General features: G+C 57.2%; 1 protein-coding gene across 1 annotated transcript in view; it reads right to left on the bottom strand.

Moving 5' to 3' along the window:
• Positions 1–13,526, bottom strand: part of SLIT1 (slit guidance ligand 1) — a 61,885-nt gene that overhangs the window by 11,960 nt on the left and 36,399 nt on the right. The window contains exons 5-20 of the mRNA XM_032695216.1: positions 5,747–5,818; positions 5,557–5,628; positions 5,062–5,133; positions 4,581–4,744; positions 4,032–4,179; positions 3,469–3,540; positions 3,131–3,202; positions 2,958–3,029; positions 2,693–2,836; positions 2,395–2,558; positions 2,259–2,282; positions 1,651–1,795; positions 1,437–1,511; positions 1,069–1,212; positions 621–764; positions 331–497 (exon numbers count right to left, since the gene is read on the bottom strand). Of these exons, the coding sequence (XP_032551107.1) occupies positions 331–497; positions 621–764; positions 1,069–1,212; positions 1,437–1,511; positions 1,651–1,795; positions 2,259–2,282; positions 2,395–2,558; positions 2,693–2,836; positions 2,958–3,029; positions 3,131–3,202; positions 3,469–3,540; positions 4,032–4,179; positions 4,581–4,744; positions 5,062–5,133; positions 5,557–5,628; positions 5,747–5,818 (1,751 nt within the window). The remainder of the gene's footprint in view (positions 1–330; positions 498–620; positions 765–1,068; positions 1,213–1,436; positions 1,512–1,650; positions 1,796–2,258; positions 2,283–2,394; positions 2,559–2,692; positions 2,837–2,957; positions 3,030–3,130; positions 3,203–3,468; positions 3,541–4,031; positions 4,180–4,580; positions 4,745–5,061; positions 5,134–5,556; positions 5,629–5,746; positions 5,819–13,526) is intronic.

Consider the following 13,526-nt stretch of genomic DNA (forward strand, 5'->3'; position numbering starts at 1 on the left):
TACACATCTGCTCCTGCCAGCATCCAGGGCACAGCACTTGTCAGCACAGACCTGCCTACATATAAAAGTCACGTGGTGCAGTGGGTGCAAACTCCTCTCCTGGCTTTAGATCCTCCTGCAGGTATTTCAGTGCAGCCCCAAGGGCTGGGTACCAGGATGGGAAACTCATGCATCATTAGGGGAGAGCACTCAGGGGGCCCCTGAGCTACTGGCTTGCCACATGGCACATCCTGGGAGCAGGGATGGTGCTGGGACAGAGAGCAATGTGTCATCCTGTGAGGAGTAGCCCGGCCTCCTCTCACTCCCAGCGCCACGGGGCCAGTGAGTTACCTTCCTCACACCTGAAGTCAGGGAAAGCCACGTCTTGGAGAGGGATCTGCCGGAGGAAGTCGGGGTTTTGGCACCGAGGGTTCCCCGTCACGATCTTCCTCTTGCGCAGCCATTCCCCCAGCCAGGCCAGCTGGCAGTTGCAGTTGAAAGGGTTGGCGAGCAGGTTCCTGCACACAGAAAGGAGCACAAGGGTATCACCTGAACAGCCACCAGGCAAGGGGACATCCTGCAGCCCTCTGATGTGATGTGGACAGCCTGGAAGCATCCCCCTCCCCGGGCCTGGGACATACAGTGTGGAAAGGGACTGCAGCGTGTCAAAGGCGCCCGGAGCAATGGTGCTGATCTGGTTGTCATACAGGGAGAGCAGGCGGACATTGCGCAGCCCCGTGAAGCTGTCGTTGTGGATGCAGCTGATGCGGTTGTTCCTCAGCATCCTGCAGAGGAAAGGGAACCACAGCATCTAACAACCTGGGCAGGCTCCATGGGGGAAACCGACCTCAGCAGTGCTCAGGCTCTGCCCACCTCACTACTGGGCAGCAGGATGAGCCTGAGCCAGTCCCTGAGCAGCAACCCCCTGCCCCTCTAGCTCTGGATACAGCCAGCTGATGGGCAAGGCACTCCTGAGCTGGCTCTGCAGTGATGCAGACAGCACCAGCCCCAGATCACGGACAAGGCAGGGAGGCAAGGAGTAGGGATGTCCCCATCCCTGTGATCATGGGGAAGGGAGGTGGGACTCACAGTGTCCTCAGCCCATCCAGGCCCCTGAACATGCCACTCCGCACCGACTCCAGCTGGTTGACAGTGAGGTGCAGCTCATTCACAGAGGATGCCCCCTCGAATGCCCCATCCTCAATCTCCGATACCTTGTTGTTGCTGAGGTTGCTGTGAAGAGGGGAAAACTGGGATGGGGTCTCTTCCCCGATGTCATCTTGAATCCTGCCTCACACAGGTCCCACTGAGCACCCTGTGATGCCGGTCCCTCAAGGGACCCTCGGGTGGGGACATGCCCTCCACTTCATGCCCCAGCCTGCCCTGGCATCAAGACCTCCATGTGCCTTCCCAGACCATAGGTATTCCTGACTGGGCTGTGCCTGCCTGATACTCACATTTTCTTCAGATGTGGGAGTTTCTTGAAGATGCCAGTAGCCTCCAGGATAGAGATTTCATTGCTGTTCAGGCGCCTGGGGTGGGCAGCAGGGAAAAGAGCTCAGGGGATGGCTGTGAAGGGCCTGGTACAGCTCAAACACTGAGCAAAATCCCAGAGCCAGCAATGTTCCTGCTGCAGAAGGGAAAGCAGTGTGGCAGAGAGGAGACTCTTACAGCTCAGCCGTGGACTGCGGGATGCGATCCGGGATCTTGGTGAGTTTCAGGTTGGAGCACTCGACCACACCTGATTCACAGCGGCACTTTGGGGGGCAGATCACGTCACTGTTGCACTCACTGTTCAGCTGGTAATCCTCTGTCCCTGCATGATGGATAGGGCAGCGTGGGCGCCCAAGGGCAGAGGCATGGGGGGCTGCACCTGCCCTCTCTTCCTCTGATCCTCCCACACCCCCAGCTGGTCTCAGTCTCTTCTCCAGCTCCCCTCATCACAGCCCCTGTGCACGTATTACTCTTTTTCATGCTCAAAGCAGCTTGTGTGCAGGGATATTTGTCCTGGGTACAAGGGACACGGCATTGTCCACCACCCTCTTGCAACTGGAGCTGGACCCTGGGGATGCCTCTGTGACCATCCAGATAACAGCATGATGGGAGATGCTGCATCTGGTACCTAGCGCTTCTTTTACTGCGGCACCTGGGAACTCAGCAATCAGAAATGATGGGAAACGCAGGGTGGGCCTGTGGGCCCTGGCACAACTACCCCCACAGGCAGCCTGTGGGAACCATGCACACATCCATGCACACATGCCCGTGGCTCCTCTGCTCACCTGGGATGAAATACTGCTCTTTGGCTGGGGAAAGAAAAGCACGTCAGCACTCTGAGCACACGGACACCAGGCTGGGGCAGGGCTGAGGACAGCCGTGCCGCAGGGCACCCGTGACAGGGATGGGGACAGCTCTCACCCGAGCAGCGAAACTTCTTGCTCTTGATCTGGCCGATGCGCTTGTTGGCCAGGCGGCGCGGGCTGGCACAGCGGGCACCGCTGGTCTCCACGGGGTTGGCACGGAGGAAATCTGCCAGCCACTTCAGGTTGCAGTCGCAGATGAAGGGATTCTGGGCCAGGTGCCTGTGCCAGGGACAGCGGGTGACACACTGCCAGGGACAGTGGGTGACCGCCAGCTCCAGCCCTGGCTAGCTGTCAAGATGCTTCCCCTGCAGATGCTCGCCTGTCCAGGCATCAGAGTTAGCACAGGCACTCACAGGGTCTGGATGGCCCGCAGGGAGGTGAAGGTGCCCTTGGCCAGGCTCTGGATCTTGTTGTCATAGAGCGAGAGCAGCGAGAGATTCTGCAGGTCCTGGAAGGTGTCAGCCCGTACGCAGTTGATCTTGTTGGCATTAAGAAGCCTGGCAGGGAGAGAAGGATGTGAGTCTGGGAACCCCCATCACTGAACCATGGGTGTTGGGGACCTCAGCCCTGCTTCCTTTTGTCCCCAAAAAGCAGCCCATGCAGCCACTGGAGCCTTACAGCAGCTGCAAGGCAAAAAGTCCCCCGAAGACACCCTTGGGGAGGTCCGTGATCTTGTTGCCATACAGCACCCTGGGAGAGAAAGGCTGGTGTGAGATAGGGCAATGGTGTGGGCCATGGTTAAGGGGATGCAGCATCTACCACACCCCACCCAACCCAGTGTGGGCACTTACAGCGAGTTCAGCGAGCGCAGCCCCTGGAAGGCGTCAGGGGCGATCTCCGAGATCTGGTTGTTGCTCAGGTCTCTGAAATCCAAAGGGAGAAGGTGGCCTGGTCCTCTCTTCTCTTGCCCAATGTCCCCATCCTCCTTCTGGGCCCAGGGGACCACTCATAACACCCAACATACAGAGCTGAGGGTATTCAAGACCCACTCCAGTGCTGCCATATGGTGCACCCATGTCACAGGAGGTGCCCCATACCCATCTGACTCAGGGGCTGCTGGCTTGTGGCAGTGACCAGCAGAGCAAAGGGTGTTGGGTTTGGGATGAGCTAGTAGATGCTGCACACTTACATCCTCCGCAGCTTCTTGTAGGGGGAGAAGGCACCTGGAGGGATGGACTTGATGCCATTGAGTTCCAGACGTCTGCAAAGAGAAGAGGGAGAGCAGAGGGCTAAAGGGCTGACCAAGCCCCAGCACCCCATTCACAAGGCTGGGGGACTGCAGAACCCCCTAAGCTTGCAGCAAGTTACTCCACAGGTGTAGGACCATTCTGCCCAGAGGCAATTTACATGCTGCGGTTGGGGCTTTGTCCATCAGAGAGGGGTGCCAGGGGTGGTGGGACCATGGTGGATGGGGTGGGGGAAGCCTTGGGTCTGGGGGGACCTGCTGATAACCAGTGCTTTGTGTGCTGTCCCAGTGGGGGCTTTGCATTATAATTGGATTCCCCTAAGGAGATTATTTCTCTATTTACATTTTTAATGCAGCTAAATCCAGGGCTAAATCTGGGCAGTGTGAGAGAAGGGCAAGGAGGGCCTGCCGCCCTGTGGGGGGGCTGAGCTGCAGGGCTTGCTCCTGTGTCTCCACTGCCTTGAGCCACCCAGAGCCCAGTGGTGATGGTGTGGGGCCATACTCACATCTCTGTCATGGTCTCGGGCAGGTTGGCAGGGATGGCCGTCAGCCCCTTGCCCCGACAGTCCACGATGCCATTGCTGCAAGTGCACATGGCTGGGCAGGAGCCAGAGGACAAGCTGCAGAGTTGGGCACGTGCTGGGTCCGTTTGTCCTGCCAGAGAAGCAGCCAGCATTGGAATTGCAAAGAGCTGGGCCAGGTGAGCTTGTGGCAGCACCCGAAGGAAGGGACCCTGGTGACAGCTCAGTGTGCTGGGACAGTTTGTGGCACTTTTGAACAGGTGCGTGAGGTCCTGGTGCACCCCAACCCCGTGCAAAAGGCACACAGCTCCAAGGGCTCAGACTGATGCACTGTCACAATGATAGGGTGGTGTTGTCCCCATATTGTCCCCACACCAAGGACTGTGCTGAGCTGAGATGAACCCACAGTATGTATCCAGGCTCTGAGCTGGGGCACGTGGTAGGGAGTGGAGGTGGGCTGCACCGACAGGACACTCTTTGTCTCCCTGGCCCATGACCCTGCCCTGGCACCCACCACCTCCCTGTCCCCCTCACCGGAGCAGCTGAACTCATTCTTCTGGATCTCAGCCACATTGAGGCCACGGAGCTGGGCAGGAGCAGAGCACTGCGTGAAGAGCCCGATGGTGGGACGCTGGCGCAGCCACTGCGAAAGCCAGGCCAGGTGGCAGTCGCAGAAGAGATGGTTGGAGTGCAGGCGGCTGCAGGTGGACGGGGCAGTCAGCAGCCACAGGACAGCTCCTGCCCACCCCACTGCTCTCTGGCTGCCTCAGCCTGTCTCATCCCAAAGGATGAAGAGGGAGAAGTGGAGGAGCCCAAGAGCATCTACACCAGTTGCCAAGGCCACCCTGCTTGGCAGTGTTTGGGGATGCTCTGCAGGGGTATCCCCTCCATTCCATCCCCACAGTGCTGTCCCAGCACTGCTGAGCTGCCAACAGCAGCAGCAGAGCTGTGGCCAACCCACTCAAGACCAGGAGGTCCCTCCCACCCCCATGGCCCCTCACTCATCCGCACTCACAACGTCCGCAGCTTGGGCATGTGGTTGAAGCTGGACACGGGGATAGAAGTGATATTGTTGTTATTCAGGGTCCTGCAGGAAGACAAAGTGGGGTAGGTCAGGGTGGAGAGGCTGTAAATAGGAACGCGAGATGGTCCAGGTGACACCAAACCCCTGAGAGCAACAGCACACACCCACACCCTGGCACAGGGTGAATGGATGGAGAAGCACAGGCTGGAGACAGCCCAAATGCCTAGGTAGGACTTGCTGCCCTTTCCAGGCTTCTCCTCTCCACAGCCAGCTGCAGCCAGGTGGCCCATGGGGCAGGATCAGACCCTGGAGCACAGCTCTGCAGCAGTGGTACCAGACCCCTGCTCAGCCCCTCCTCGAGGCCAGGCAGAAATGGCATGCTGGGGATGTCCCTGCAGCACCTCAGCAGGTGGGGACACCCAGGGACACCCTCACCCCACATGGGGCTTGCAGGCTGGAGGCTCCAGCCAGCCCCTGGCCACTTACAGGACCTCCAGCCCCCGCAGGGCACGGAAAGCTCCATCCTCGATGCAGCTGATCTGATTCTTGTCCAGTTGCCTGAAGGAGAAAATCAGAGAGAGAATTGATGGGACAGCCCAGGCAGAGAGGCTTCCAATGCCTCCTGCCACCAGACCTGACCCCAAACTCCCTCATGCCCAACACTGCCGTGACTTACAGGTTCTTGAGGTCGGTGGCTCCACGGAACGCTTTCCTGGGGATGGCCTGGATGAAGTTCTCACTCAGGTCCCTGCAGAAGAAAGAGGCAGGAAGGAAAATGAGCAGTGCATGCAAAGCGTGATGCCCCATGGGAGCAGGGCATCCACAGGCAGGGGCATGCCCCAGCACTCTGTGATTCCTCAGGAGCTCTGATAAACTGTAATTTAGTTTCAAATCCTTGGCTGTCCTGAGGCAAGTCCAGCTCTGTTCATGGTGGCTGAAAGTGAATGGGGCTCCCTGGGCACTGCTGTCCCTGGCTCAGACAAGTAGAGCTGCATGGCACAGCTCTGGGAAAACCCTCCATACATAAATACTCTCTGACTGCTATAATTACAGGTCCCTGCTGATTAACTGGTAATTACACTTAGTGGCTCCAGGAGGCATTCCCATGGAGCCTGACCTGCACTTCAGAGGGCACAAATAATCGGGTCATTACTTACTTCATCACTGCACGACTGTGTAATCACCTGCTCTGCAGTGCCAGGGCACACCAGGCCTGCAAAGGCTCCGTATTGCAGGGCTGGCAGCAGATCAAATTCCCTGCCATGCCCGTGCTGGCTTTTAATGAGCATGAAGACCAAAAATCTCACTGCAAGTAGGGTCTGGGTGGACTGGCTCAGTTCTGGGAGGACCTGTCTGTCATATTTGTTCCCCATGGCTCCCAAACAGCCATTCCCTCTCCCATAATAAGGGTCAGGAGCTCCTTCGAGCCGCATTGCCTGCTCCCAGCCCCATGCCAGCACAGTCCTGCTCCAGCCACCCCTGAGGCAGGAGGTCACGTCCCCACCTCCTTCCTGGCACAGGGAAACTAAGGCACAACATAGTATTTTCCCTATGCAAATCCATGCAAGTCCATGGGTGAGTGAGGAGTAGGAACTGCACAGACTAAGTATTCCCCAGCATGACACAGTCCACACAGACACCCCCATCCCAGTCCCAAGAGGTGGTCTGGGGTGTCCATAGATATCACCATTTCACACTCAGTGCTCACCAGCTCTGCTTCAACATAACAAAGCCTGTTCACTACTGACACTCTGGGGCAGTTGGGCTGGGTCAGGATGGAGGCACAGCATCCACGTTTCTCCTCATGCCCTCATTTCCTCCAAAAATGGGCTCAGCATGGCACACAGGCTACTTGCAAAATACCTGGGAGTCTCTAAACTGGGACTTCCCCTCAGCCGAAAGCTTCACTGCCACAACAAGAAAATGATCCCAGAGGGAAGCACCAGCATCGCTTGCACAGATGCATGAGAAGAAGTAAAACACAAGGACAGTGGGTTTGCCTAGCAGTAGGTTTGCCATCTGGTGGGACACCCAGCCACCAAGGAGATGTCATCCGGTCCCAGTGTGATACCCCTGCCTCCTGTACAGTTTGCGCATTACTCTGGGTCGCTCCTGGAGAATCAAACCCGGCTGGCAAAACATCATTGCTGGGGAAGAGGAAGTGAGATACCACCCCTGAAACGGTCCAGGCTACCTGAGAAGGAAAAGGCCACCTCCTCTGCGAGCAGCAGGCGCAATTTCACTGCTACCCACGTGGCGGCACTGCCAGGCTGCCCCGTCTGCGCTGCCTGCACTGCCTTCGCCAGCTGTTCCCAGAGCTCTGGGATGACACCTCTTCCCCCTCCCCGAGGGGATCAGGGTCCCCTAACCCTCTCCAAAGGAGAAGGACCTGACACCTACAGCAGCCCCTGACACCTTAGCGCTCCTTTGGATGCATACGATTTCTTCTTGTACTCTGTTGGGGATGTGATGAGCCTAGCAATTGCACTGACCTTTCAGAAAAACACACCACTGCACCAATTCCTCTTTTTCCCAGAAGGAATCCCTTAGAAAACTCTTTTTGGAAAAGATAGAGAGCAACATCTTTACACAGGTAGACAGTGATAGGACAAGGGGGAGCAGTTTGAAACTAAAAGAGATCTAAATTAGATGTCAAGAAGAAATTCTTTACTGTGAGGGTGGTAAGCTGCTGGAACAAGTTGCCCAGAGAACTTGTGGATACCCTATCCCTGGAAGTGTTCAAGGTCAGGCTGGATGGATCACTGACTGAGCAATCTGATCTAATGGGGGCCATCCCAGCCCATGGCAGAGAGTTTGAACTAGATGATCTTTAAAGTCCCTTCCAACCCAAACCATCCTATGATTCTATGAACCCTCCAGGTGAAGTTCACCACTCTTCCTAGCAATGCATTCAATGCATCACATTCCTTCTTGATATCTGCCTGTCCTCCAACATAAAACCCATCACGGAGATAAGCACCACACTTCAGTGCTCTACATCCCTCTCCCAGCTCTGGTGCTGCCTGCCTGGGCAGGTCCTGCCTGCACTTTCTTTTGTTCCCCCATGAAAAACTTGTGTTTCTCCGCTCACAGTACATGGGAGTCCCAGCGCACCCAGGGAGTAAACCCAGGCGTCTGTCTCCAAGCTGCTCATTTACAGCTCGTGAGGGAAATGCTGCTAGAAGGTTGCAACTGACTTTGCGAGGCTTCTCCCCTTCACAGCTTTTTGTGACAGTCACTGATGAAGTGCTGCCGTTGGGGGTACCGAAGCCAAGAGGGACAGACGCTGGATGCGAGGGTTTCAGCAAGGCCCCGGCACCGGGCTTAGATTAGATTGCACGGTTACACAGCTGACGACACCGGGACAAACACATGCTTTGTCTGTGGGATCCTTGGGCCCCGGCATTGGAACAAGGCACGGCCCCTTCCCTCCTGGTGTTTCGTAGCTCCCAGCTATGTTTGCTTTACACTTTGGCGCGGAAGAAACAGCAGATGGCACGGCTTCTCCTCGCTCCACCGCGCCGCTCTCAGCACCCGCAGCGGCTGCATCGGTGCCGCCTCACACCCCGCCAAATACAAATGTGTTGTTGCCATCGCATGTGGAGTGCCAGCTTGCAGCAGTGACCACGAGCACTGACAGGTCTGACAGCCTCGCTGGGGACCAGCTGACAGACAGGCACAGACAGAGGAGGGGGAGTTGCCACAGCCGCCCTCACTCTTTTCTGGTTTCACTTCCAGGTATTGTCCTAAAGCTCCAATTTTGAGAGTTCCTGGTTATTGAATCCAGGGGATGCCCAAACAACCAGCCCATTCACAGCACCACCATCCTCCCATCCCTGTGTCATGGTCCCAGGGGACGATGCAGCTGGAGTTTGTCTCTGCATGGCCCAGGTAGCCCCAGGAGTGCAAAGGGGGAAGAATGACAAGGGGTGAGCAGGTGATGGAGAACACCTCTTTTCTCAGGCTCACCTCCCACAGGTATTTTCTGACCCAGCAGATGCCTGTACAACAGCAGCAGCCAGCTCCAGCCCACAGCTGTGTGGTGGTGAGAAGGCGGGTGCCCACTTTTCTTCTATGTCCCCTGAAAGCCTCATGGCCAGACTATATCCACACAAGTCCTCCCTGGCTGGGCAGTACGAGGGATGGTGGTGGTCAGGGCTTGGGATTTTGGGGGCTTTCTTACACCCCGCTGCCTGGTCCTATTGTGCGCATGATGGCTTTCGAGCAGCATCTGTGGCAGATCAGGACTTGCCCCGGTGCTGCCTCGCCTGGCAGCCACAGCCCCATCCCACTGTCGATTCCCGGGGAGGCTCGGCGAGGATCCAGGCGCGGCGAAACGGCTCCTCGGGGCTGGCAGGGGCTGGGCGGCGGGAGCCAACCCCCCAGCGCGACGCCCTGCCCGGCGCTTAGCGGGGCGCCCGAGCAAAACTGTTCGACATGGCTTCCCAGTGGGGAGCCCACTCAGGCAAACAAACCCCGGCAGCCTTAATCTCCACGGCAAGAGCCCGGCGGGCCGGAGGGCGGGCGGGAAGGAGGGGGCCGCAGCGGGGCTGCGGCGGCCGGGCGGGGAGGCCGGGGCTATTACCACGCTCTCATTCTTTCGGCTAATCCTGACTTCACACTTTAACCTGATTGAGCCTTGTTTGGCGAGCCGGCTCCTTGCGCGCCGTGTGAGGGGATTAGGGCCGGACGCAGCGGGGAGGTAATTGCTTCCCAGCGGTGCTGGCCCCGCATCCTCCAAGCCCCCCGCCGCCAGCCAAGAGCGCTGGGGCGGCCTGGCAGCCCTCCGGCAAGGCGCTCCCCTCGCCAGGCATCCCGGCTTGGCAGCGGCCACCGGGGCTGGCTCTGTTGGTGGTGCAGAGGTCCATCCTGTCCGGGGTCAAAAGCCACAAGGGCACCTTGTCCAAGCCAAAGTTGCATCCCGTGTCATGTCCCAGCCATACTGGCAAGGACTGCGGAGCCACACTGCGGCAGGGGAGCGACTTTCCGCCCTGGCAATGTCTTCACGCCCTGGGCCAGTTGTCGGCTCCAGGCAGGTGAAGCACAGGGGGCTGCTCTCCTCTTTAGTCTCTTTCCTCCTCAGCATCCATCTGGAAACTCATTAGCATCCCGTGGTCTCTCAGACCCTCCCCTACTCACGGGGGCAAATCACAGGCAATTAACCCTTCAGCCGCTGCCACCGCACAGCTCCCACGACAAAAATGCATGGCAGGTCCCTGCTCACAGGCTGGGCACTGCCCCAGACACTCCACTCCACTGGTGCTGGGACCAGCCACTGCAGGCACCAGCTCAGCCACAGCAACAACCCACCATGCCTCGAGCAGACGAGGCAGCTGCCCTCACAACCAAAGCCACCAGTTCTGGGCAGCATCAGCGTTTCAGGCTGGGACACGTGCTCCCCAGAGCCCTCACCGATGCTGTGCTAGAGAAGGCTGTGCCAGAGCACACCTTGCATTTCCCCAAGCCAGAGGGCCTACCTGGACTAACAGGCAAGGACCACGGAACCGGCAGCTATTAAGCAGCCTGTTGTCTCAGATCACCCCACACATGCTCTTTATCCTGGCACAGCCTGTCCAGGGCGGAGGAATGAGCAGACACAGGGCTATCCTGCCAGCATGGCTGTTCAGCCACCACCTCCACCGCCTGACAGGTGACAAGGGGTGAGCTGAAGGGACAGAAAGACTCTTGCATCACTCAAGATCGATAGACTGATCAGCACTTGCATTAGTAGCCCAGAATCCCCCAGGGGTTTTACACTCTTATTTCTCAGGAGACTTCCTGTTTCTGCTGCATCCACTGCTTGTGACAGTATTGGCATCTGCAGCCCTGTATGGGGGAAGCAAGTTTCACCCACATGTCCCAGCTGCACAGTCCACTCAAGGTGATGCACTCGAGTCCCCAGTGGTGCAAGGACCCAGTGCTCAAGGATCAGTGTCCCCAAGGGGAGCTGCTTGCTGAAGGGTCAAGGCAGCCACCTTGCCACTGCATTAGCAGGATGCTGGAGTAATAAGACAGAGTTTTGTCCACTGTGTCACCTGCCCCAGTCCCCAATGCCAGTGTGAGTGGGGCCCCACAGCCTCGTCTCAGGTTCAGGCTCCTGTGGTGATCCCGCAGCATTACATCACACTGTTTGATTTTTAATGGGCTCCGCTGGCCCAGCTGCCGGCACCATTCCGTCCTGGCCAAGGGGGATGAGATGGACCTCCCACCCTCCCCACCCCATCTCACTCCACCGTATTCAAGGTCATGCATAGCCTGTGCACTGCCTGCTGCTGCCTGCTACCCCTGTGACCCCAGCCCTGAGGCTGATGGTGTTTGCACAGGACAAAGTGTGATGCAAACAGGGTGCAGCACGGTGAGCTCAGTGTGAGCCCCTGCCACTCAGAGATTGCAGGGTCTCTGGAAAAGGCACCTTTGCAGGGGCCAGAAGAGGAAATGGGAGAGGATGGGACAGGGTCCAAAGCAGAATGGTATGGGGAAAAAGGAACATTATTTGCTGCTTTTCACAATACTAGAACAAGGGATGACCAACACAATCATGAAGGCAGGCTTAAAGTCATAACTAAGAGTGACTCCTCCAAATTAGGAGCTGTTAATCCATGCAACTCCCAGTCACAACCAGCTCAAAAGGGAAATTAATCAAAGCAAAGTGCAGAGAGGCACCTGCCATGCCGTGCTGTGGCAAGGAACACCTGCAGGTGAATGCTCAGGAGCTGACTCCTGCTGTCAGGAAACAAGCTGGGCACACCTCTGGTAGCACCACACTGCCCAGTGCAGGCTGCCAGACACTGATGGTGGCTTCACCACTGCTCTGCCAGCAAGGTCTGTCACCCACCAGGAATCACTTTTCCTGTCAGCCCGTTTTAGTGGCAGGTGGAGATGCACAACCCTTCTGCTCCCCAGGGCAGTATAGGGATGTCAACCTGGGGTCAGCCCAGTGCTGGCACACCCAACCAGGGCAGGGTACCAGGGTCCCCGCTCCAATCTCTGCCTGTCTCTTGTCCCTGCCCCTCCTGGACAGGGGCAACAGTGAGCCAGGGGAGGGGGGGTGGCGTGCTGCTCCTGCAGGGGTTCAAGGGGGAACAGCTGGTTGCTGTGAGGAACATGCCAGGCTGGGCGGTGCGGCACAGCCCTCCCCGCTGGCAGCCAGAGCAGAGTGGTTCATCAGGCAGCTACAGCCGCCAACAATTGCGTGCTGAGTAAATCGATGGGATATAATTGGACTATTAAGATCTCATTATCCTCCTGGCTCCGGGTGCAGCAGCCCATGGCGAGCTGGGGGAGACCACAACCTGCAGCCACAGAAACTGCCTTCTGACCCAGACAGCCTTGATGGGTACTGGGGACGAGGTGCATGGAGCTGAGACAGTACAGTGGGGATAAGGATGCAGCAACCTATATTCAGCACAGGAGACATCCCTGTGGCACAGCAAAGCATTTTGCAAAGGCAGGGAGGTGTCCCTACAGGGGTCCTAGAGATGAGGACATCCAGCCATCCTTCTAGCCACCAGAGCTGCCTGAAAGCCACCACTGGCCTCTCCTGCCCTGTGCATCCTGGGTGGGATGGGGAGTTTGGCCTCTGTGTGCATTTCCATGTGTACCTCTACCCCATCTCTGCTGGAAAGTGGGGCTCATGTCCCCAGCTGTGAGTTGCAGGGCCCCCATGCTCTGAATCACACAGGCTGCCCAGCCCTGGGGGTCCCTTTCCCTGTGCAAGGGCTGTATCCACATTCATCACCTACTTACACACCACCCATGGCATGTGATGTGATTCCAGGCCATGGGGTGGTTCTCCCAAAGGGATCAGCATCCTCAGCATCTCTTGGCTTCCAGGATGATATACCAGGTCACATCCACTGAGGTCCAAGTGACAATAAATAATAATTTCCCTTAGGAGAGCTGCCCCCACCCCTACCTGAGGCTTCTTGTAGTAATATTTCTTGTCTCAGAACCAGCAAAAGCGATGGATCAGAGCCTTATATATATCCTTATACCCTTATATATCCTTATATATAAGGACAAAACAATCCTTTGCTGGAGCAAGGCAACACACAGCTAGACACCATGACATGCCGAGTGTCTCAGACCACAGACCTCAGTGACACAAAAGCCCAATCAACAAATTCTGCCTGTCCACTGTGTCCACACAGCAAAGACTAAAGATGAACAATGGCAGAGCAGGGAGAAATGCTTCATGCGTGCCACCCTGCCTTCCCAAAGCCTTCCAACCGTGCTGACCCCAGGCTCTGGCCCTGGTGCCTTCCCTCCCCGGAGATGCAGATGCTTCCAAAAACATTAAAGATGGAGAGGTTTGTTGCTTGGACAGATGAGCAGAGCATGTGTAAAAGGCAACATATGCTCCTGGCAACAGTTAGTGAGGGGAGTCCCAGCCCCAGCATGGTGTTGTTGACTTAGCAAAACATTTCAAGGCACACATAAATCTCAGTGGCTTCAAA

This window comes from Chiroxiphia lanceolata, chromosome 8, assembly GCF_009829145.1.
Source record: "Chiroxiphia lanceolata isolate bChiLan1 chromosome 8, bChiLan1.pri, whole genome shotgun sequence".
In the NCBI taxonomy this organism is placed as follows: domain Eukaryota; kingdom Metazoa; phylum Chordata; class Aves; order Passeriformes; family Pipridae; genus Chiroxiphia; species Chiroxiphia lanceolata.